Source organism: Primulina eburnea, chromosome 2 (genome assembly GCF_022965805.1).
Source record: "Primulina eburnea isolate SZY01 chromosome 2, ASM2296580v1, whole genome shotgun sequence".
Taxonomy (NCBI): Eukaryota; Viridiplantae; Streptophyta; class Magnoliopsida; order Lamiales; family Gesneriaceae; genus Primulina; species Primulina eburnea.
The window spans coordinates 5,424,273-5,446,544 of record NC_133102.1 but is presented as its reverse complement, the minus strand read 5'-3'; the positions used below and the strand labels follow the sequence as shown (position 1 = coordinate 5,446,544).

At 34.0% G+C, this 22,272-nt stretch overlaps 3 protein-coding genes across 6 annotated transcripts; 2 read left to right on the top strand and 1 right to left on the bottom strand.

The window, feature by feature from the left end:
- The first annotated feature begins 3,189 nt into the window (after positions 1 to 3,189).
- Positions 3,190 to 8,112, top strand: LOC140822712 (oxaloacetate tautomerase FAHD1, mitochondrial-like). 4 transcript variants are annotated; one of them, XM_073183563.1, is made up of 8 exons: positions 3,190 to 3,418; positions 5,154 to 5,373; positions 5,461 to 5,626; positions 6,177 to 6,229; positions 6,380 to 6,442; positions 6,886 to 6,936; positions 7,006 to 7,123; positions 7,764 to 8,112. In XM_073183563.1, the coding sequence occupies exons 2-8, from the start codon at positions 5,170 to 5,172 to the stop codon at positions 7,859 to 7,861; spliced, it is 753 nt and encodes a 250-aa protein (XP_073039664.1). In that variant the 5' UTR covers positions 3,190 to 3,418; positions 5,154 to 5,169; the 3' UTR covers positions 7,862 to 8,112. The 4 variants fall into 4 exon arrangements, with proteins under 4 accessions (XP_073039664.1, XP_073039666.1, XP_073039662.1 ...); XM_073183565.1 differs by having other exon boundaries at positions 3,238 to 3,418; positions 5,189 to 5,373; XM_073183561.1 differs by having other exon boundaries at positions 3,238 to 3,418; positions 5,131 to 5,373.
- A 2,874-nt stretch (positions 8,113 to 10,986) lies between these two features.
- Positions 10,987 to 13,586, top strand: LOC140822711 (probable L-type lectin-domain containing receptor kinase S.7). Its single transcript, XM_073183560.1, is given in 2 exon segments — positions 10,987 to 13,258; positions 13,260 to 13,586. Coding segments are annotated over 2 exon segments (1,962 nt in total). The 5' UTR covers positions 10,987 to 11,395; the 3' UTR covers positions 13,359 to 13,586.
- Positions 13,587 to 15,098: 1,512 nt separating this feature from the next.
- Positions 15,099 to 19,983, bottom strand: LOC140822710 (poly(A)-specific ribonuclease PARN). Its single transcript, XM_073183559.1, has 7 exons — positions 19,573 to 19,983; positions 18,799 to 18,929; positions 17,408 to 17,736; positions 17,108 to 17,221; positions 16,628 to 16,754; positions 16,277 to 16,547; positions 15,099 to 16,055 (listed from the first exon to the last, which is right to left on the bottom strand). Exons 1-7 carry the CDS (start codon positions 19,965 to 19,967, stop codon positions 15,443 to 15,445), a joined length of 1,980 nt encoding a protein of 659 aa, XP_073039660.1. The 5' UTR covers positions 19,968 to 19,983; the 3' UTR covers positions 15,099 to 15,442.
- Between the last annotated feature and the right edge of the window lie 2,289 nt (positions 19,984 to 22,272).

The following is a 22,272-nucleotide window of genomic DNA, read 5'->3' as shown; positions in this document are numbered from 1 at the left end:
TGCAAGATTTCCGCATCATCAACATATAAGTCAATTTTCGTAAAAATATAAAAACTTACATGATCTAATAATATTGAAATAGAGATAAACATTAATGATATAACATATATTAACTCAGGTCAGAGTTTGATTATATTTAATCAAACAACATGTATAAATTAAACCATTGACTAACTAATCAATGCAATGGTCTAAAATAAATATTTTAATAATCTTTCATTTTTAGTGAAGAAAAAATTATATACTTAAAATAATTATTACTTGATCTCGCTAAATACAAAACAATGCTACCATTTGAATCATTATCGCAACGTTTCCCAATTTTTTTAGTCTTTGCATGTTTTTTTATATGAATATCATGTCTATTTGGTTACCAAAAGTGAAATTTTTTATTCAAATTCCAAATGAAATGTAAATTATTTGGTTTGATTAATACTTTGCAAGTTTCAATCTATCAAACACTTGATAGATTATTTTCTTCGGTTTAAACTAAAAAAACCAAATTCAAATTGCATGAAAACCAAATAAGTCAGAATCAAAATTTCCAAATTTTTATTTCTTCTTAAGATATATTTATTAGTAGAGTATGTCTCATGTGAGACCGTCTCACGAATCATAATCTGTGAGACGGGTCAACCTTACCCGTATTCACAATAAAAAGTAATAATCTTAGCATAAAAAGTAATTTTTTCTCATGGGTGATCCAAATAAGAGATCCGTCTCACAAATACGATCCGTGAGACCGTCTCACACAAGTTTTTACCTTATTAGTATAAAAAAATTGTTGATTCAATTCTTTACTTAAAAGTAAGCAAATATACTGAAAATTTTAACATACTTAAATTTTTTTATTTAACCCGAAATCGAACCGCATGCTTCGACCCGATCTTTGAATGGATTCGACTTAAATTCAGTATGGAAAAATATATAAATTCGATTTTGATTATACATGGAGGTAGCAAATTAATTAGCATTTCACGTTAGGATAAACTCTTTTACGTAGAATTGTCATTGGAATCTGTTTCAGCCTGGACCGGAGCTTGCGGCTTGAGCCGGCGATTATAAGCCGTGAAAGCTAGCTGGCGACCCCAAAAATGGGTCAGCGCTTCTCTGTCTAACAACCAGCTGGACCGAAAACCCCACGCGCAAGAGACCCTACGCATTCATGGGGCCATTATCGGCACTTAAAATTTGGTTTTTTTTAAATTAAAAAAATAGATTTTCAAATTTCAAAATTTAAATTGACATTGCTAATTTTAAAAATTCGCTTCTTTGATACGAGATATTGTGTTTGGACAATCACTTACAAATATTTATATAAAACTATTTGTTTTAAGAACAAATATATGCTTAAACAATTATTCTATAAAAATGTTTTTACATTTAAAAAACAATATGTTTTTATTTTATGCATTGTCTTCATTTCTAAAAATAAAACAGTCATTTGTTTTTTAAAAATATACTTGGATAACACTTAAATAAAATAATTTTTGAAACGTTTTACAGAAATATTATCCAAATACATACTTTAAATTTTTTCTCTTATAAAACGCTAATTTTTTTTAGGTAAAAACTTGTGTGAGACGGTCTCACGGGTCAAATTTGTGAGACGGATCTCTTATTTGGGTCACCCATGAAAAAGTATTACTTTTTATGCTAAGAGTATTACTTTTTATTGTGAATATGGATAGGGTTGACCCGTCTCACGGATTATGACCCGTGAGACGGTCTCACATGAGACTCACTCTTTTTTTTAATATATTTGTTCAAACCGAGCATCAATCTTTGCTCTGGAGTAGGTCTCTTGTGAGACGGTCTCACGAATCTTTATCTGTGAGAGTGAGACGGGTCAATCCTACCGATATTCACAATAAAAAGTAATACTTCTTAGCATAAAAAGTAATATTTTTTCATAGATGACCTAAATAAGATATCTGTACGATCTGTGAGACCGTCTCACACAAGTTTTCGCTTTTACTCTGTCCACCCCCAAATCGCACGAAGGTTAGATACATGATTGACATGGACAGACGTGTAGTCACGTGGTGTCTTTTTGGGGAAATAAATTGCACCTCAGTTTGTTATTTTTTATGCTTATTTCAATTAACCAGATAATTGTTATCGGATATGTGTGTTATATGTATTATAAGTAATTGGAATGCATAAACATATATTTGAGATTTGAGAAAAATGTGCTTTATATTGAATTCACTAAAAATGGCTATGTTTGGTAGCCATGATAAGAGAATGATTATTTAATAATCATTCCCTTATATGGAACAGTCAATATATTCGCAACAAATGAAAAGAAACTGAGATTTGTTGTTAATATATTTATGTGTGTGTATATAAGTAAAACTGTTTCATATATTTTTTTTCGTAAGATTAGTCGAACTTTCTTATATTTACAATAAAAAATAAATTTTTTTCTCAAAAAACATAATTTTTTTACGGGTGACCCATATAACATATATGTCTCTCAAAATTAACTCGTGAGACCATGCGATTTTAAAAGCTTTGGTAGAAGAAAAATGGTCGCAACAACTTTATCATGGAACTAAAACAAATTGAACAAGTCATGAACCCATGTATTGCATGTGTTTTCTAAAATAACTCGAAAACAAAATTGCCCTGAAATTCATTGGCTACTTACAAATATAAACCACATTTGTCCACCAATATCGAAAATATCCATTGTCATTTTTGCCGATTTAAAAATTATATTTTTTATCAGAAGTGCTTATGTGACACTATATACATCAGCGTCACATTAGCACTGCCTTGGTGTCACACGTCAAGACGGGAAAAAAATAATAAAATTGCAAAAAAAAAAAAAAGATAACAGACTGAAATTGAAATTTGACAACATAAATGATAAAAATCGCAAAGAGAAACATACATGACCAAAAAAACAATTTTTCCTAAAATTTGTAATCTTCATTTATCCGGAAATTATAGCACTGGTCTTCAAATATCCTTGAACAATCTCATGTCAGACGCGGATTATAACTTATACCACATCTGATATCAAATATCAAGTTTGGATATTCAATTTTCAATTATAACAAATCATAAAAAGAAAAAAAAAATCCACTTTCTTTTTCTGAACTTCACACAATACAAACATGTGTACTTGATGAATTTAACTGCACTCGATTTGAAATTAATTTGAATTTTTTAACCCAAAAAAAAAAAGACCCATTTTCTTTGCTGGCCCAAATCCATTTGGTATCCGAATATAACCAACCCTAAGCAGAAACTTTGTATATAATTTTTATTTGGGCAATTTCGATTTGTATAAAATATTTTCAATGAGATATTATCTGGCATTCTGATCAATGTCAATTTTCGTCTCGTGAACAAGGATACTTCGATATTTGGATTTCTCCTTCAGCTTTTTGGCGTTTTCGAATCAAGGGTATGTCTCAATTTGAATTTCTTCTTACTTGGATATCATACATTCTTACTTTTATTCGTCCTGCTGTTTCTGGAGTTTGTTGTTGTTTTTCTTTTCTTTTTTTTTTCCTGGCCTGATATCATTTCAAATTGATTCAGGGAATTTTTTGGAGTTGAGATTTTGGTGAAATTGGACTGAATTATGTATAGTGGGTTCAAACTTCAAAGCTTTGAACACTAGCTCAAATACATGTATATTTTGTTAAAATTGTTTAAAAGGGTTATTTCAACAAACCAATTTGATCTAGAATTCAGGCAATTGATTTGTTTTACTTCGTCATCTTCCTCTAAAATATGGTCCTCAAATCCATCAAATCCTCCTCTGTTCCAATCTTTTAGTGTTGCTAAGTGCTAGCATACTCGGTGGATTTGAAAAGTAATGTTCAGAAATCACAAGTTATCCTCCTGAATATCAAAAATCCTGAATCTGATGCGATTGATGATTCTTGTACTGGAAGCATGTCTCATGCCATTGATGCTAGGCACTAGCATGGAGTATTCCCTTGAATTTTTTTCTCCATCATTGTAGTTCAAATTTCTTCTCTGACCGAAAATGCGGGCTTAAATACGAATTTAGCTCTTTTGAGTTTTTTCCATCTATGTGCTTCCTTGATGAAGTTAACGTTGGTGTTTGCTCTTTTCTATCTAACTTCTTTTTTGCCGCTGTTTTGATTGCTCTGAGAGACCTCCTTCATTACTCTCTTCATCAATCTCCTCTTTGGCAGCCATGGTCAGAACTTGCTTACCAAAGTAATTATCGAAGATTTCTTGAGATGTGCTCATTATAGTGGCTTTTGATTAGATTTAAGACCTGACCTGAGAACTTGGGTATAATAATCCAAGAAAAACATATGAATGTGCTTCCCGTTGAGATGTATAAAGTAGAGTAGCGTTACAGATAACTTAGGGAACTGTTTCCCAGTACTTCCTTTCTCATTTTTGAAATGACATAGTTTTTGGGATTTTTTTCAAAATTAAAGAAATGTGTCAAATATTGAAAAAAAATAAAGGAATAAAATAAGTGGCTTTGGCCAGAAAATTTATCAGCTTCTAGTGTAGAAAAACGATTTAACACAATTTTCAAAAAAAAAAACCGCTTTCTTTTCTTTGCTAGCAAAACTATTGAAAACCACTTTCTTTTCTGATAGTTCATTTCTGCGCCAGCAAAACTATTATAAAAAGAATTATTATAATTTTGTCCAGTAAAACAAAAGAAAACATTTTATGAAGTGAATACCATCTTGTTTCCATTGCAATAAAAACGAGAAAAGCTTAATCCTACAATGGTGTAGAGAAAATTCAAGACAATACTCTGTACATGCACCAATAGCTCGAGACATTTTGGTTGGTCAAGTATCATTAGTTTCTTTAAAGTCAGCATTTTCAACCCGTAGAAGGATAATTGATAATTTTCGAACTACTCTTTCCACTAATTCACTATTTATGTTAACTCCACCTAAGAATTGGTTTGATTGTGAGTCGACCAATAGAATAGGAGGAAATGATAAATTTGAGGAGCGTTTTCCAGAGAGAACAAAACACAGCTAGTTTGATTTTTATGCACCATAATCAATCTCAAGTTTTTAATTTTCGCGTTTTTTTCTCATGTAAATTTTAACTGTATATGTGTTTCATGTGCTTTCGTAGCCTTAATTATGGAATAGTATTCATCAGATTCTCTTACCAAACCCATACAGACAAGCTGATACATGTATGTTTGCCCTGATACAAGTTTCATCGCCGTTGAGTAACCCTCTGTTGGGGAGGTATAGAGTTTCTAAAACATTGTCGAGACCACTGAAAATGGCCAGCTCAGCATCAGCATGTCAGAAGCTCCTCGCCGTCGGCACAAAAATCATTGCTGTTGGACGCAACTATGCCGCACATGCGAAAGAACTTGGAAATGCCATTCCTAAAGTAAATTTGAAATTTACTTTGTAAGCTGTTACATCTTTTATGGGATATGTTTGAGTAGTTAAATTTGATTAATGATGTCTTTTGAAGGAACCAGTGCTCTTTATGAAGCCGACATCATCGTATCTGGAAAATGGTGGGAAAATTGAGGTGCCGGAGCCGCTGGAGGCACTGGATCATGAGGTTGAGCTGGCTGTGGTCATTGGTCAGCGTGCCCGCAATGTATCTGAAGCAGTGGCCATGAATTATGTTGGAGGTACTGTTTTGGAAAATCCCATGTTGATAGCTGAAGTCATTGTTCCCTGCTGAGATTATGTGGTTTAGCTAGCAATATGCTCGTGTTAGTTTTTTTTTTTTTTCCCAATTTTGAAGCCTGAAACTTCATTTACTGTATAAACTGTGAAACTGCTTGAAATGTACGTATATGATTGCTTGTCCAATTTTAAGCGCACCCAAAAGGTACTATAGGACCGAAAAGTGTTAGATATGTACCCAAATAGTCCTGGACTATATTCCCACGTTGCATCCAGAAGAAAGGTGATGATTGTGAGGCCTATAATGCAGGGACAGATCTATAAAGTTAAAGAAGAGGGCAAGATGAGGTGAGGAGATAGCTTAATGGATTTGTGGAAGTAAAACTGTCAATTTTGAAAAATGACATGTAAAAATCCTTTTTTATTGTATGAGTGGGCAATTGGGTCCCTCATCCGCTTATGCTCTAATGCTTTTGCAGTTTTGTGATAAGCATACTTTAATTTGTGTATGCATTTTCACATGATGAATTTGCTGATGTTTTGCCATTGCAGGTTATGCTCTTGCTTTGGATATGACTGCAAGGGAGATCCAATCCGCTGCAAAGGTTTGCGTATATTTTCAGCTGCAGTAGTCCATTACAAATCAGTTATATATGAAATAATTTTGAATGCTCATAGTGCTGTTTTAATTTTTCGGTGCCATGTCCCTATGCCCATTCTCGAAGTATTTTTACCTAATTAATTTCATTCTAAAGTCTGCAGGTCTTCCTTGGACCACAGCTAAAGGCCGAGATACCTTCACACCTATCAGCTCTGTTGTAAGGCTGCTATCAGTATATTATATCGCCTTAAATATCATGTGATGAATGGTGCCACTAATCTTTAAGGTCTAATAAGACTATAGCCCAGGGGTATCACCATTCGTTCGGGTTTTAACTTATTTTTACACAAAAGAACTTGACCAGAAAGCTACTTTGTTTAGTGATTTGAAATGCCCATATGAAATGCATTGTTGACTCCCTCTTCTGTAACCTTCCTGAATGCAATTATTGTCAAGTTGCTACATCACGGTTTTTCTAGTGAAAGTTAAACCGAATAGTGTTTTTTAGTCCCATAGATCCATGGGAGAAACTTTTTGAACCAAATTATTATATATATTTTCAGTTTTTTGTGTCAAATTGACAATTATCTGTTCTTATGACTTTTTGCTTCTGAAGCATTAAAGCATCATTTTTAAAATTTTCTTTTTTTATCAATGCAGTTGCCCCCTTCGAATGTGTCTGACCCTCATAATTTAGAATTATGGTTAAAGGTATGACAATTCTTTTACTCTTAACGTGCTTGACATTCCGGGCTTATATGAATGAATTCTTCGATGAAGGTTGATGGAGATATACGACAGAAAGGCTCAACGAGTGATATGATATTTAAGATCCCGTTCTTGATTAGCCACATCAGTTCTCTCTTTACGCTTTTTGAGGGAGATGTCATTCTGACAGGTATGGACATGTTAAACTATGCCCTGCTTAGATTAAATATTTGACAATAAGCCCTTCGGTGTTTATGTCTCTTTCGAAACTATTTATTTACCTTCTATTTGAGCTATTTTATCTTTTGATGGTGCTGAAAATCAAAACGAACTCGTGAATCTTGTTTTGGCATATTGCTTCTTTTTTTCTACGTGCTAAGTCAACTGCGAGTATTCTTGTTTATCCCGTTGAGAAATAGTCCACTACAGAATGGAATGCAAAAAAATGTTGCATTGCATCTATCTAGCTTTACGTTGTTATGTTATCATTAGCATAATCGTTATGAAACACGTCTTACTTAATCTCAAGCAAGCAAGATTTGGTTAAATAGACGTGTTTCCCCCATGTCCTATGTCTGAAAAAACAATTCAGTGATCCGCGTCTATTAACTTCGAGCCAAGTTAACTTGGCATTCTTTTTTATTCTACTCTTTGTATATTCTACTAATTTCTTGCAAGCACCTTTAACAATGAATGTCAGTAGCATTTGACCCTGATTTTGTTCTTAATCTCTTCCAGTTCGACCATTTCTATTATTTTAGATTTCTGATTGAATTAATACTTTTGTTACCACACATATCCACTTATCATTCACATATCGGCTAATGTAGGCACTCCTAAAGGTGTTGGTCCGGTTAAGATAGGTCAAAAGATTGAAGCTGGAATTACAGGCTTGTTCGACATACACTTCGATGTTGGAAGAAGATGAAGAGAATCCTATTAACATCCGTTACTATAACATCAAAGGCTTGTGTGTTGCTTGAAGTTATGTTTTCGCTTTGTTTTCAATTTCTATTTCTAACTGTACAATCTGGAGCTAAAGAATAAATTCAGAATGAACCTGGCACAAGATTTTTAATCTGTTGTTTTTGGTGTAAAACCTGGAGTTGGAAATTGAAACCGCTGTACTTGTGGCACTTTTAGTTGTTGAATGAAACTAAGCAACTATCAGTTTGTGGATGTCGTTCGACTCATGTGCTTTTGGCATGCACATACTCATTCATGTCTGTGAGATGGATAATGAGGTTCAACCACTGGCACAGATTAGGGAGCAATTTGGCCCAAGGAACATCTGCGTTACTTTTCTAGAGGTAATTTTTCGATGATATGATATGTGTATAAATCCCCTTTGAGTCCAATTCTTTAACCACAAAAGACTCCTCGAATGAAAAGTTTAGCTCTGTGTTTTTTACGTAAGTTTATCTTCGATTCTCTAACCTTCATTTTGAAACCAATTTGGCTAATGTTAACTTTGTTCTTGTGTATTGACTCTTTTTTCCCTAGTATTTTTCTTTCTAATATTGTTTTGTTTAGCTTTTCTTGTTACCTTATTATGTGCAAGATTTTGGCCTAATTCTCTATCATGTATTTTAAACAAAATATTACTATTAAACTAACACGAACTCACATATTCTCCTACTTGTTCGAATTATTTTTGTTATTCAAGTAAGTAAAATCATAAATTTCAAATAAATTATTTATATAATATTTTAAGTTAATTACGATGAATTTTAAGTTTTTTACTTTTCTATTTTGCGTTATTATGTGGATAAGTTAAATATGAATTTAATATTTGATTTATTTATTTTTATAAATAATGAAATTATAATAAAAATTTCTTTCTAAACACAACCGAAAGGAATATATTAACTAGAAACTCAGACTGGTCAATTGCGATGAATGGAAATATCTTTTTTTTTTTTTTTTTTTTGTGTGATCCAATTCAAGATTGTTTTGCAACGGCTAAATGACGTCTTTTTTGTCTTGTATTAATATATAGTTATGTTCCTAATATAAGAAAAATAGTATGAATATAAGTAATATTTTTTAATAATAAAATATATAAAAATGATAGTTAACGTAATGTTTGATTTAATTGATAAAATTTAAAATAATGTGATATTAATGTTTTGTTTTTTTTTTTTTGAAAATATTAACAAAATATTTATAATATTATTTATTGAAAGTAATATTGTAATTTCAATTCAATTTGTTTGATGTAAAGTAAATGATAGATAGATAAATAAATAATATGATTCATCAAACATAATATTAGATTGAATAAATAAAATAATGAATCTTGCGATATTTACGTTGATAAGAATGATAAGATCATATTTATTGAATCTTTTTAGCATGATTCATATATTTATTAATATTAATAATTAATTAATTGAGAATAGGTAAGGTACCTTTTTCCGTGATTTTCAGTGAATTAAATTTGGGCTACCTTTATTATTTATTTATTGTATTCAGAAGCCTTTTCCCGAGGCTCCCCCTGTTGTCATCTTAATATTCTTTATTTAAAAAGTCCCACAAAAAAGTGACCTTCTCAATCATTCACTCCAGAAATTTCTATGTAAATTTTTATCTTGTAAAATAAATTACTTGTAAATTTCATACGCAATTATTTAAAACTTAAACTTTACATCTCGAGTTTTTTTTTATTTTTTATTTATTTTTGCTGCATATGCAAATTTTTCTATTGTTTCTTGATTTGCTCAATCTTGTATAGATTAATATTAATATAGAATCTTTATTTTTATTTTATATTCTAATTTTATGATCTTCTTAAATATTCAACAATATAATTCACGATATTGAATGTTCATCTCTATTATGAGGGTCGCATGCGGCAGCCATAAATAATAATAATAATAATAATAAACTTTAAATATGTAACATCTTATCAATCGGTCAAATCTTGGACTATACAACGGCTTCTTTTGAAATTTAGAAAACAATGATGGCCCAACTTGCACTAGCTGTAAAACACTACCTATTTGCCACATCATGTATTAATATTAGTAGGTGTTATTGGAGTAATGATACGAAGAGCAAGAGCCAAATACATGTGAAATATAGACGAGATAAATAATATCATGCAACATTCAATTTTTTTAAATAGAAAGAATAGGGAAAAAATCTACACCAGTGTCATTTATTAGTTTTTACATTATGTTTACTGTCAATTTTTGTGTTCATTAATGATTAATGAGGTGATACTCACTTATTGGATATACAATTTTGATATAATTCATCATTAAATGAATGACATCTCGTTGATGAAAACATAAATGAACACGATTGATAAACAACGTAACGAAACTATAACATCCATAACTCAAATATTGTCTCATGTGAAAATGGAGCTTACAAAGTCATGTCCATCCACTTAGAAATCCACATGAGCGTTATAATCCTTTCAATATAAACAATTAATCACTGATATATTAAGACATGAGACCGTCTTAATATGTAAGACGGATCAATCCTACACATATTCATAATAAAAAATAACACTCTTAGCATAAAAAGTAATATTTTTTTCATGGATGACTCAAATAAGAGATTCGTCTCACAAATACGATCCGTGAGACCGTCTCACACAGATTTTTGTCATATATTAAATATATGTCCAACTAGATTCTCTCTGATAAAATGATAAGGCAAAAACTTGTGTGAGACGATCTCACGGGTCGTATTTGTGAGACGGATCTCTTATTTGGGTCACCCATGAAAAAGTATTACTTTTTATGCTAAGAGTATATTTTTTATTGTGAATATGGGTAGGGTTGACCCGTCTCACGAATTATGATCCGTGAGACGGTCTCACATGAGAGTCACTCAAATAATAAATAAAGTGTAATAAATTAGTATTAGGGGGAAACAATTTTTTTCGATAGCCTCTCTCTCTCTCTCTTTCTCTCTCTCACACACACACACACACATATATATATATATATATATATATATATATATTAATTTTATTATAATATTTATTATTAATTTTGAATTTTATAGTATATTTATATAAATGGTAATTATCTAACCAAGACTCAATAATGCAGTGTGAATACGCTGTCGTTTGGTAGGGACCTGCACCCATCCACACCCCTATATTACCGTTATAAAACCTGATCATAATCTAATTGTTATCTTTTCTTTTTCTTTCGATTTTCAAGAAGCGACCCACGAGCCCATTCCTGTTAAAACTGTTTGAACTCCATTTTTCCCAACTGAAGATTCCCACTCCCCCACCAACGAAAATCCGTGACACACAGTTAAAATTCCACTGTTTCTACTTCTCCTCTTCTTCGCCTTCGTTAGCTCAATTGTCGTCCTTGAAGCTTATAGAAAATTCTGCAAAATATATTACAGAGAAATCATACCATGATTCCAAGAAATCTCTTTGTTTTCTCCATATTTCTGGTTTCCCTGCAGCTTTCTTGGTTATCCTTCCATGGCGTCGTCAGAAAATGTCAGTCTTGATTTCCCATTTTTCAGTATCAGAAACCTTACTCTTCTTGGAGATTCGTTCATTCGGAAAGATATAGTGGGACTCACAAGAGAGCTTGGAGTCCCATCTTCAAGCTCCGGTTCAGTAATCTACAACTGCCCGGTTGTTTTCTTCGATCAAGAAACGAATATCACGGCTTCTTTTTCGACGAGATTTGCTTTTTCGATCGATAACAGCAACCCAACTTCGTTTGGGGATGGGCTGACCTTTTTCCTGTCTCCGAACAACCAGACTTTGGGTAGTCCAGGAGGGTATCTCGGTCTTGTGAATTCCTCGGTGTTGACCAAAAATAGATTCATAGCGATCGAATTTGATACACGACAGGATTTGCATTTCAATGATCCTGATGATAATCATGTTGGATTGGATATCGACAGCCTGATCTCAATCAAGACTGCTGATCCAAAGCTGCAGGAAATTGATTTGAGGAGTGGAAATCTGATTACCGCTTGGATTGATTACTTGAATGATCAGAAGAAGGTGGAAATTTTCTTGAGCTATTCGAGTTTCAAGCCGGATAAGCCACTCATGACCGTGCAGATTGATCTGTCTGATTACATACAAGAGTTTATGTATGTAGGGTTTTCGGCTTCTACAGAGGGAACCACGGAGCAGCATCACATCGAGAATTGGAGCTTTAAAACTAGTGGGTTTCGCCCCCTGATACCAAGAATTCATCCTCACAATGTATCTGAAAGTTCTGTCCCCTTACGGCCACAGCCAATTCCAGTTTCCGATTCTGCTAACAGGCATCACAAGAGGATTGGATTGGGGCTTGGCATTGGTTTTCCAGCCTTCTTTTGTGCGATTCTTGTGGTGTTTGGATTGTTTTCTTTGAAGAGATGGGAGGGTGTCAAATCAGAGAAAATCTTGAAATCGGAGCTTGTAACAGGTCCTAGACAATTCAATTACAAAGAACTCAAGTCTGCCACAAAAGGGTTTCATCAAAGCAGGATTCTGGGACACGGCTCTTTCGGCACTGTTTACAAGGCCTTCTTCGTGGAATCAGGTACAATCTCCGCTGTGAAAAGATCAAAGCATACCCACGAAGGTAAAGCAGAATTCCTTGCTGAATTAACGATCATAGCTTGTTTGAGGCACAAAAATTTGGTTCAACTCCAAGGTTGGTGCGTTGAAAAGGGAGAATTGCTGCTTGTGTATGAATATATGCCCAACGGGAGTCTCGACAATGTCTTATATCCAGATTCTGAAAACGGCAACCCTTTAAAATGGTCATATAGATACAACATTGCCGTCGGTTTAGCCTCTGCCCTCACATATCTGCATCAAGAATGTGAGCAACAAGTGATTCACAGAGACATAAAAACAAGTAACATAATGTTAGATGTGAACTATGGTGCAAGATTAGGCGATTTCGGATTAGCAAGGCTAATGGATCATGGCAAGAGTCCAGTATCCACCCTCACTGCAGGGACAATGGGATATCTTGCACCAGAATACCTTCAATATGGTATAGCAACCGAGAAAACAGATGTTTTCAGCTATGGAATTGTTGTACTCGAACTCGCTTGTGGTAGAAGGCCTATTGAAAGAGAAGAAGAAAGCCAAAGAATGGTGAATTTGGTGGATTGGGTTTGGAGACTGTATTCTGAAGGGAAGATCGTTAAAGCCGCCGATGAACGAATGAAAGGAGAATTTGAAGAGGAGGAGATGAAAAAGCTGTTGGTTCTAGGCTTGAGCTGTGCTAATCCAGACAGTATGGAAAGGCCGACAATGAGGAAAGTCTTCCAAATTCTCAACAATGAAGCTGAACCTTTGGTTGTGCCAAGAGCAAAACCGAGTCCTTACCTTTTCGAATAGTCTTCCTCTCAGCATTAATGAAATTGTTTCAGATTCTGAGGAAGAATTTGGGATAATCGAATCTCAGATTGAAATAAGAGTTTAACTGATATAAGATGATGATAAGTAAATTTTCTGATGTAAAATTCTTTGGTTCTTTTTCACCAAAGGAACTTAAGGTGTTCTGATCTGTTTTTTTTTAACTTCTGTATACATAGAGTTGGATTCTAGGCACAGTTCAATGTTACTGAAAATTGAACTGTTTTGATCATATGTTTTTTGAAGTTAAGCACTGAAAATTCATTAAATGCGAGAAATATATTTCTAAGGACATTGCATTCTTTTCCCCCCTAAATTTAAGCAAATTTTTCTATGGACAAATACCATATTTCTTCTGCTTCACTTTGCTGTGAATAATGATCGTTGATGTGGCTTGCATTTAGTGACCTTTTAAAGTTTAATACATTTATCAATCCAATACACTGATATTTCGAAAGTAATTTTACAATACACTTGAATTAATGAGGATAAGATTAGCCACGATAAATTATTCTCTGACAATGAAATTTTATTTTGGATTTAGTTGGATAATTTTAACCTCAACTCTCTATGATGCTTCCAATACCATCATCATTTCACTCAAAAACCCGAAATGACAAATAGGAAAAATATTAAGTTTCTGGACCCATATGCCCTGCAATCATGGTGCCCATCAGTTTCCACATGGAGGAATAATTCTCCAGGTATTATGAGGCCAAAGATATGACAAATTGTCTCATCTATACTATATTATTAAGCGTGGGATCTTTAGAATAACGATTTTAAAATATATCAAAATATTTAATTTCATAATTACCTTTTCTTTTCTATTTAAGAATCAAATTTATAAATATAAAAATAAGAGACACATTTGTTTTGAGTAAACTCATGGATTAATATTCTAACCTGTATTTATAATAGCACATATAGCAATAACGTTGTTATTTAAAATACATCAAGATCTTCCCCAAAATACCTCTTCCTCGACATTTCTCATATTTTTATTAATAAAAAACACAACAAATAAAACTCAAATACAAAAACAAAAAAGAAAAGAAGTGCTCTAATGAATATATTTTATATAAAATTTTATCATATATTTAGTTATAAACTATAATAAAATTATGTGTACATATATGTATATATCTACATATATTCAATTAGGGAGCGTTTGGTACGCGTGATTAGGCGGGATTATTTTTTTTATCCCGCCTAGTCAGCTGTTTGGTACGCGTGATTATTTAACCAAGTCAATCCCTCTTATGAATGATTAGGTTATATTAAGTAGGTTAAAATAATACCTCTTCACCCCTAGGATTATTTATCCAACTCTTAATACCTCCTACTTTTCCAATTTTACCTTTTTCTTATATTCAAACTCACCACCACTTCCCGCCACCGACCGCCGTCGCCGCCGGCCGACCATTTCCGGCGCCAGCCGATTTTTCCGGCCGGCCGTCGCCGCCACCGCGAAAGAGATGGGCAATTTTGTATTTTCATCAAAAAATTCAAAATTATCCTACACTTAAAAATCTTACCAAATATAATATTATTTTACACCATATATTACAATCCTACCACAATCATTTTCTTTATCATTTACATACTAATCATTAGTTTATCTTATCCTTCCAACCAAACGTAGCCTTACAGTTTTGTTATACTGCATACAAAACGTATCATCCTCAATAGACTCCACATTGAGGATACAGTTTGGAAGAGTAAAATGAAAACCTAAAATGTGACGAATAAAAAATAATAAAAATGTAAAACTACGGTTGGCCAACTTCTAATCACCTCCCAAACATTTACCATACACATAAGGTTTTATTTTTAATTTTGAGACAACATAACAACCGTTTAGGACAAATAAAGCATGATAAATGATAATTAGGCATGATCAAAATTGCAAGACAAGAAAGAAATACACAGGATGTTAGAGATATAAAAATTCTCGCAAAAAGTTTCCAAGTTCACCACTTGGAAGTGGTCGTCTGGACAGATTGCAGTTGCACCAGTTTTATGGTTCATCTCTTTCCTGTCTTGGCAAACATAGGAAACATTCATTTCATTTTCTTTCTCAGACTTAATTGTCTTCCTGCTTTTCAACCTCAATATCAGGTTACTACACGAGTGTGGTTTTCGTTTAACCTAAACGGCCTCAGCTTGATCAGAAAATAGCACTTCTGCCAATGGAGAACTACAAATATCTTTATAAGTCTCATAACTGGCAGCACGGACGCACCCTCCTTCTAAAATTCTCGACAAAGGATGCAAAACAGTTAGCGGATTATTTTCTCTATCTAAGCTGTTCTTCAATTCAAGAAAGTCAGAAACTAGTTTCGCTTCGCTGAACTGAACAAAGACAGCAGTGTCATCCAAATGGTAAATCGAAGTTACAGAGTCCTTGCCAAAAACTTTATGCATACAGTCTCTAATATCTCCTGCTCTAAGTTCCGAAGTCAGTCCCCAAAATAATACCATATTCGGAAACAAAATCTTCTTATTCTTCTTATGATAATTAGAGCCTAAGGATTCTGCATCAGACTTTCCTGTTTTAAGATTAACAACATCTCCGTTCACCCAGCTAAGAGATAGGTGGTTGATATACTTTTGGAGCTTCTCATTTCCTGGTAAATCTACAGGGGGTGCTTGGTTGTTAAAATCAATTCCTAGATGACAGCATGCCTGAGCAAAAACACATCCGGTCATAAAAGCATCATATCCTGCTTCATGCTTGGCCCCCGAGTTCCAATTTGAGAAACTGTCAATTAGTCTTCAACTTATGAGTCACAGAAGATTTCCAAAGATTTGTGCATTCTACTCTTGTTTACTAAAGGAAAATGCACGAATCTATTTACTTTCAAACCTTAGTTGTTAACTGTTGAAGAGAATTTCTCCTCAAGCTACAGATAAAGAGTTACTAAGTATCGAAATAGATAGACAATATTTGCCGCAAATTTTAAAAACTGAAAGAAAGCAAACCTCTGATCATCAACTTGAACTTCCACTCTAATACGTGATTTGTCAACCACACCACTGACTGGGACACTGAAAGCAATTTGTGGACAGAGTAAGGTAAATGCTTTCGAAAGAGATGTGCTGCCTTTCTTCATAATATGAAACAACACATCATCCGCATTCAGCAACACTTTAGTGTCAACTATGTATGGGAAATACATTTGAACAGCTGAGAAAAATTCGTCCGCTGATGAAGGAAGAGGACCGACAAATTTGCGGTAAACATGCATAATATCTGCATGTCATTAGAAAATTATGTGCGAGTAATAGAGGATTTAAAGTGAAAACAATACAAACTCAATACAACACTTGTACCAAGAAAGCAATTGTGACCAACAATCAACTTTCTCTCTGCAGAAAGGAGATCAATAACATGTCGAAACCCAATTGCAGCTTTAATCTTCTTTTCTGCAACTTTTCTGTGACAAGCTTTAACTTCCATCTACACAACATAAAGGTAAAATTGGATAAATTTCCATGAAATGCAAAAAACAAAATGCTAGTAACGGAGAATTTTATGTGCAGAATTTGCGGGGCTTCACAGTCTGTGTTTCTGATACTGCATTGGAATTATAAATTTCACAGTAACTGTAAGCTCTTTAAATGACTAAGAATGTTAAACATTAAGATTCTCAAATGTCAATTACAAATGATAAATAAACTTGAGGAACAGTTTGATAAGAAAGAGAATATTCTTCTCATTCTCAACAGCAGAACCATATGGCAGCATTGGCCAAATACAGGCAAGAAACCCAACATTAGATACCTCTAGTTAATCTTAGAACTTAATCTCACCATTAAATTATCCCTATCTGTTGTAGAATCTGTATAGACGATCAAGTGTTGTGGACCAGAAGTCTCATCAGTCACTTGGACATAAACAAGATCTTGGAAATTCTTTTCAGTGACCTGCATGTTTTAGACAAGCTATTACTGAGTTAAAACTTCAACAAGGGTAACACATCAGTGATCAGAAGAAAAATTAGACAAAAAACTCTTGCACACTTCAAAAAATGGTAGCCAACCAAACTTAAATGAGAATATATGGAATTCATGTACAAAATATACATATTCAAGGGAGTAAATATTCATTACCAATTTAATCAACCTCAGCTGCCGAGAAGTTAAGCCATTCACCATAAATGCTGGTCGCATCTGGAAGAAAGTAGTTTGAAATTTCTGAATCAGGTTGTTTGAACTCCCTAAAATGTCAGATCCTCCATTTTTATTATGTAATAATTCAGTTCGCCATTCACTGAGTTTACTCTTCATTCTCTCGGTAAATAGTACATCTGCCATCCTAACAAACTGTGTATCTATGACATCTCTCAAGATAGATGGCGAATCAGATACGTCATTCTGGTGTATTGAATCAAACCTCCTCAACGCTTCCTCCTCTTGGCTTCTGGATAAATAAGATATTCCTGAGATTATTTAAGAGAGAAGAAATTTACCAAATAAAAGAAATAGAAGACACGAAGGAAAATTCTCCAGGGTGATCACTTTTGAATAAAACTAGAAGATGGATCACTTTTGAATAAAACTAGAAGATGGACTTCAAGTTCTGGAAGAGCAGCTGTAAAATAAAGTGGTTGTTCCTTGTCCAAGTTAAAGATCCATCAAAAGCAAACATCTAATGCATCAATGAAATCCTCATTTGTATTTCTAATTTTTTTCACATATATCTTCCAAAAAACTATTTCCGAGGTCACAAGGCCAGAAAGAAAGAATATATCACAACAGTGTATGTCAGAATGTAAATGATCAATCACAAGAATGCCCTTCTTACTAAGACCCTCGCCTTTAATACTGCAGTTGAAAACATCGACAGGATAGAAATATGTCACATGTAACACAAAATATAGCTTACTCCCAATACAAAATTGGATGCCACACAATTACATACCATCCAATTGTATATCTGTGGTTTGGAAAAGGTATCAAGCATTAGCATAACAGAACACTGGATCCAAATGATATCAAATTTTCTGCATCATAAGTTACACTTAACTATAAAAGTGTAATAAGAATGACAAAAATCTTAATCTTCATCTAATTCTATTTCTCAAACTTTCTGACTTGCTCCTACGGAACCAAGGTCGAAAAGATTGAAAAAATCAGTCATTCACAACCACTGATGAAGGATTCCTCGAAAAGTTAAGGATTAGTAATCTTTTTTAGAAACCGAATATTGTAGCTCAAAATCAACATGCCTTCTACAAATTGATTTTAATTTATTACATTGAAAAAACATCATCTTCCGTACAAATGGGGAAAAATTGAGGGACAGAAGAGATCCGGAACAATTATCAGGAAGCACATCTAAAATAAACTTCAAAACATAGAATTCGTGTTGCATATGAAGCTTCACTATTTTCATCAAAGCATTTCAATCAGTAGACGTAATCATTTAACAATTCACACGTCAATATAGCATAAAAGCTTGTCACCCATTTCAAGAGTAATAAGAAGAGAATCCGGCTCACCTTCATATATACATGCATTGAAATTAAACTGGTATTTTGCCAAGAATTCCAGTGAGGATGTCTGACATAAGAACTCAAAAGATGAGCATTCACCAGGAGTTTCCTGCCGAGGAAATATGTAAAAATTGTGCCTGCCAAAGCAGAAAAAATATGGTTTTAACTACCATCTTGATGCATCCAGTCAGTATTTTGCAATTTCAAAACAAAACATTCAAATGAAAAAGGAAACATAATAGTCGTCAGAGACACAAGATGCACTAAGGTAAATGAGTACCATAGAGCCTAGGCACAAGATGGAAAACATGTACAAGGATTTACAGGAGCTAAAAGCAATCGGTTATTGCTAGAAGTAAATGGTTGTCGAAATGGATTCTCCCTTTTTGTTATTACTTTACCCGCTACTCCTATAGAGGCATATACTACAAGCTCGTACAAATTTCTAACGGAACTTTTGCCCACTCTCTATCTTTAGTATTTCAGATCAAACTCAACAGTATCAATTTCCTAAGGATAGAAACCAAACCAACCAAATGCATTTATACAAATTGGATTAAACAAAATGTCCAATTCTAATACCCCTGATTGTATAAACATAATACTCAAGACAAATGTGAAAATTAATTTTCTAAAATTCAAAGGCACTTCCTTTAAGAAAATTAACCTCCAATACGTCGATATATTTATAAATTAATATCCATTTATGTCGTTGACAGGTAAAACAAATCACCAAATTAAATGCTTTTGTTCAGTTTAACCGACAGCCGAAACACTTACGGATGAGCGACGAAGGACTGGGCTTGAGGGTCCCATCGAAAGGGACACACCCCGAACTGAACGACGGCGAATTTCTCGGCTGAGTCTTTGACTTTCAGGTACTGTATATCGGCTCGGTCGAACTCGAACGACTCCCGCCACGGTGCGCTGGTGAGCCCCGTCATCTCCAAGTCGATAGACACGAAGTCTGCTTCCTTCACGTGGCGCCGCAGCTCGGCTAGAGCCGGTTCGAAGTTCGACTTCGTCACATTCTTCAGCCCCGTGTTCGAAGCCGATGGCGGGCAGCAGATGGAGCGAGTGAACGGTGGGGTACGAGTTCGGGCCTTCAAGAGGGCCCGAACCAAATGTTCTCTGTGATAGCTCATTCTCCAAGCCCAGAACGCTAACGCTAGCATAATAGTTTGGGAATATTAATTCTTATGAATTTTCGATTGTTCAATATTAATATTTTTTTAAGGAAAATTCGATATCATTATAGAAAGCATAAAGACAGATTACTTGATTCGGACTATGAAATAATTGAAGAATTTATACATGAATGGAAATAAACTAAGATATAATTACAATTAATTATATCGATACAATAAATTAAATAACTGTACATTATAACGATCATAAACCTTATAATTTTCCTTGATAAACAATATCAAGGAAAATGAATTATGATAAATGTAATCTTATAAGTTATTTTAGACGTCGTTCTGCAAATAACAAAATATTTCAAATGTATGATGTTTGGACTCAGGGGAAAATGGATGGTAGTGGTATCAAACTATTGCACCTCCTTGGTGGCATTGATCATCATGTGGTCATGACCTGGACGTAAGAGCACCGATGTATCCGAAGTTGTCTCAAGAGTACCTGGACTTGTAAGAAAACTAAAGTGTCTGAAACAGTTCAACAAATGATGATCGCTGATGTTGAGGAGTTTAGATTGTTGAAAGTACTTCAAGGTAAGGGGAAAAAATGAGTTTACTTTCTTATTAATCATGGAATTTGGTATATTGTATTATTTTATTTTTATTTTTGAAAGAGAATTTAGTATACAATTAACAAGTTTGCAAATGTGTCACTCCATTAATATTCCGATAATATGATATCTCATACTCACTAAAAATATAGGGTTCAATTATGATGGATGAGACTAGTCAAAATCCAAACTCTGGACCTAGTTTAAGCCTTCGGACCTGGTTTGAGCTTGAAATCACGAAAAATCCGCTAGAAGGGACCGAGAGGATATCCCGAAGTAGTTCATCTGACGATCAAGTTAAGATTAGAGATATATCATCAGCTAAGGGCGTTGCTTGAATTTAATATAGTGAATAAATAAACGAGGTTCTCAAACATGATGTTTATAGCAGAAAATATGACGACCGCATGTGTGAAGTGTCGGGACCTCTCATTCTAGGGTTAGCCTAGGCCAAACCTTCAATTGGTGTCACCCACCCTCTCGACCATAGGCTCGGCTTCTTGGGAGTGGCCGACACCCACGACCTTGCTCCCTTTCCTTGTGTTTCTTCACGGTGACCCTTGCTTCTCCTCACGCGTTACACCTCCACTTGCTTGCTCTCTCTCCCAACATATTGCTTCATAGCATATGTAACACGAACATTCTTAAATTTTTTTTTTAAGTATCAGACACGGATAAGACATGGATACAGACACAACATGCAGATATCGGATACGGTAAAATCGTTGTCGTTGACTTTTTGCACGTTTGACCAGTTGGATACGCCATGGACAAGGCGTGGACACATTTTTGGATACGTTTCGGAAAAAAATTGAATTTTTTTAGTCTGAATTTTTTTTCTTTTTTTTAAATCACTGTTCTGAAGTTGTACATTGTATATATTTACATAAATGTGCATATATGTTTTTACAATATATTTATATAAATATGTATATCTCTATAATTTTAATATTAAATTTATATATATTTTAATAATTATTATGTTCTAGCCGTATCGTGTCTTATATTTTCAAAAAATTTTGTATCGCCATATCTGTATCGTATTCGATACGATACCCATACCCGTATTCATGCAACATAGTTCATAGCACACTCCCTTAGAATTGTTATGAATTTCTTGTTAAATCAAATTAATCTTGCCCCTAGAAGCTCTCCTACCCGGGGACAGCTCCTCTTTCCCCAAATGTGTCAAAATGCGCTCGCCCATTGCAGAATTATTTTTAGAATAGATGGCATGGACGAGAACCGCAAGTGTTGTGATATTGGGACAGATGCCTCTCTGTTTCATCTCATCATATAATTTAAAGGCGTGAGAAGTACCGTGGGTTTTAGAGAGGCCTGTTATAAGAACATTGTAAGCAACAATATCGAGCTTTACTCCATGAAGTTCCATTAAATATTATATGTTCAGTGCCTCAGAAAGTTTAGAATCTTTGCATAACTAACGCAGTAATTGTTAGCGAAAATGCTAATAATAATAACGTAGAAATAAACTCGTGAAGACGAAAAAGTAACCGAAACAAGTGTACTGTTTATAATATGACGTAAAAAAAACAAATCTAAACCGAGGCTTGTAGCATGTAGTCATGTATTGTTTCCTTAAAACAAATTCGTCCCCTCTTGTATGTGCTTCGAGGTTACCACAGACATATGTCTCCTAGGATACAACGGACAGACCCACAATGATGTTGCACAAATCACTACGCTGACGAACGAGATAATACCTGAAA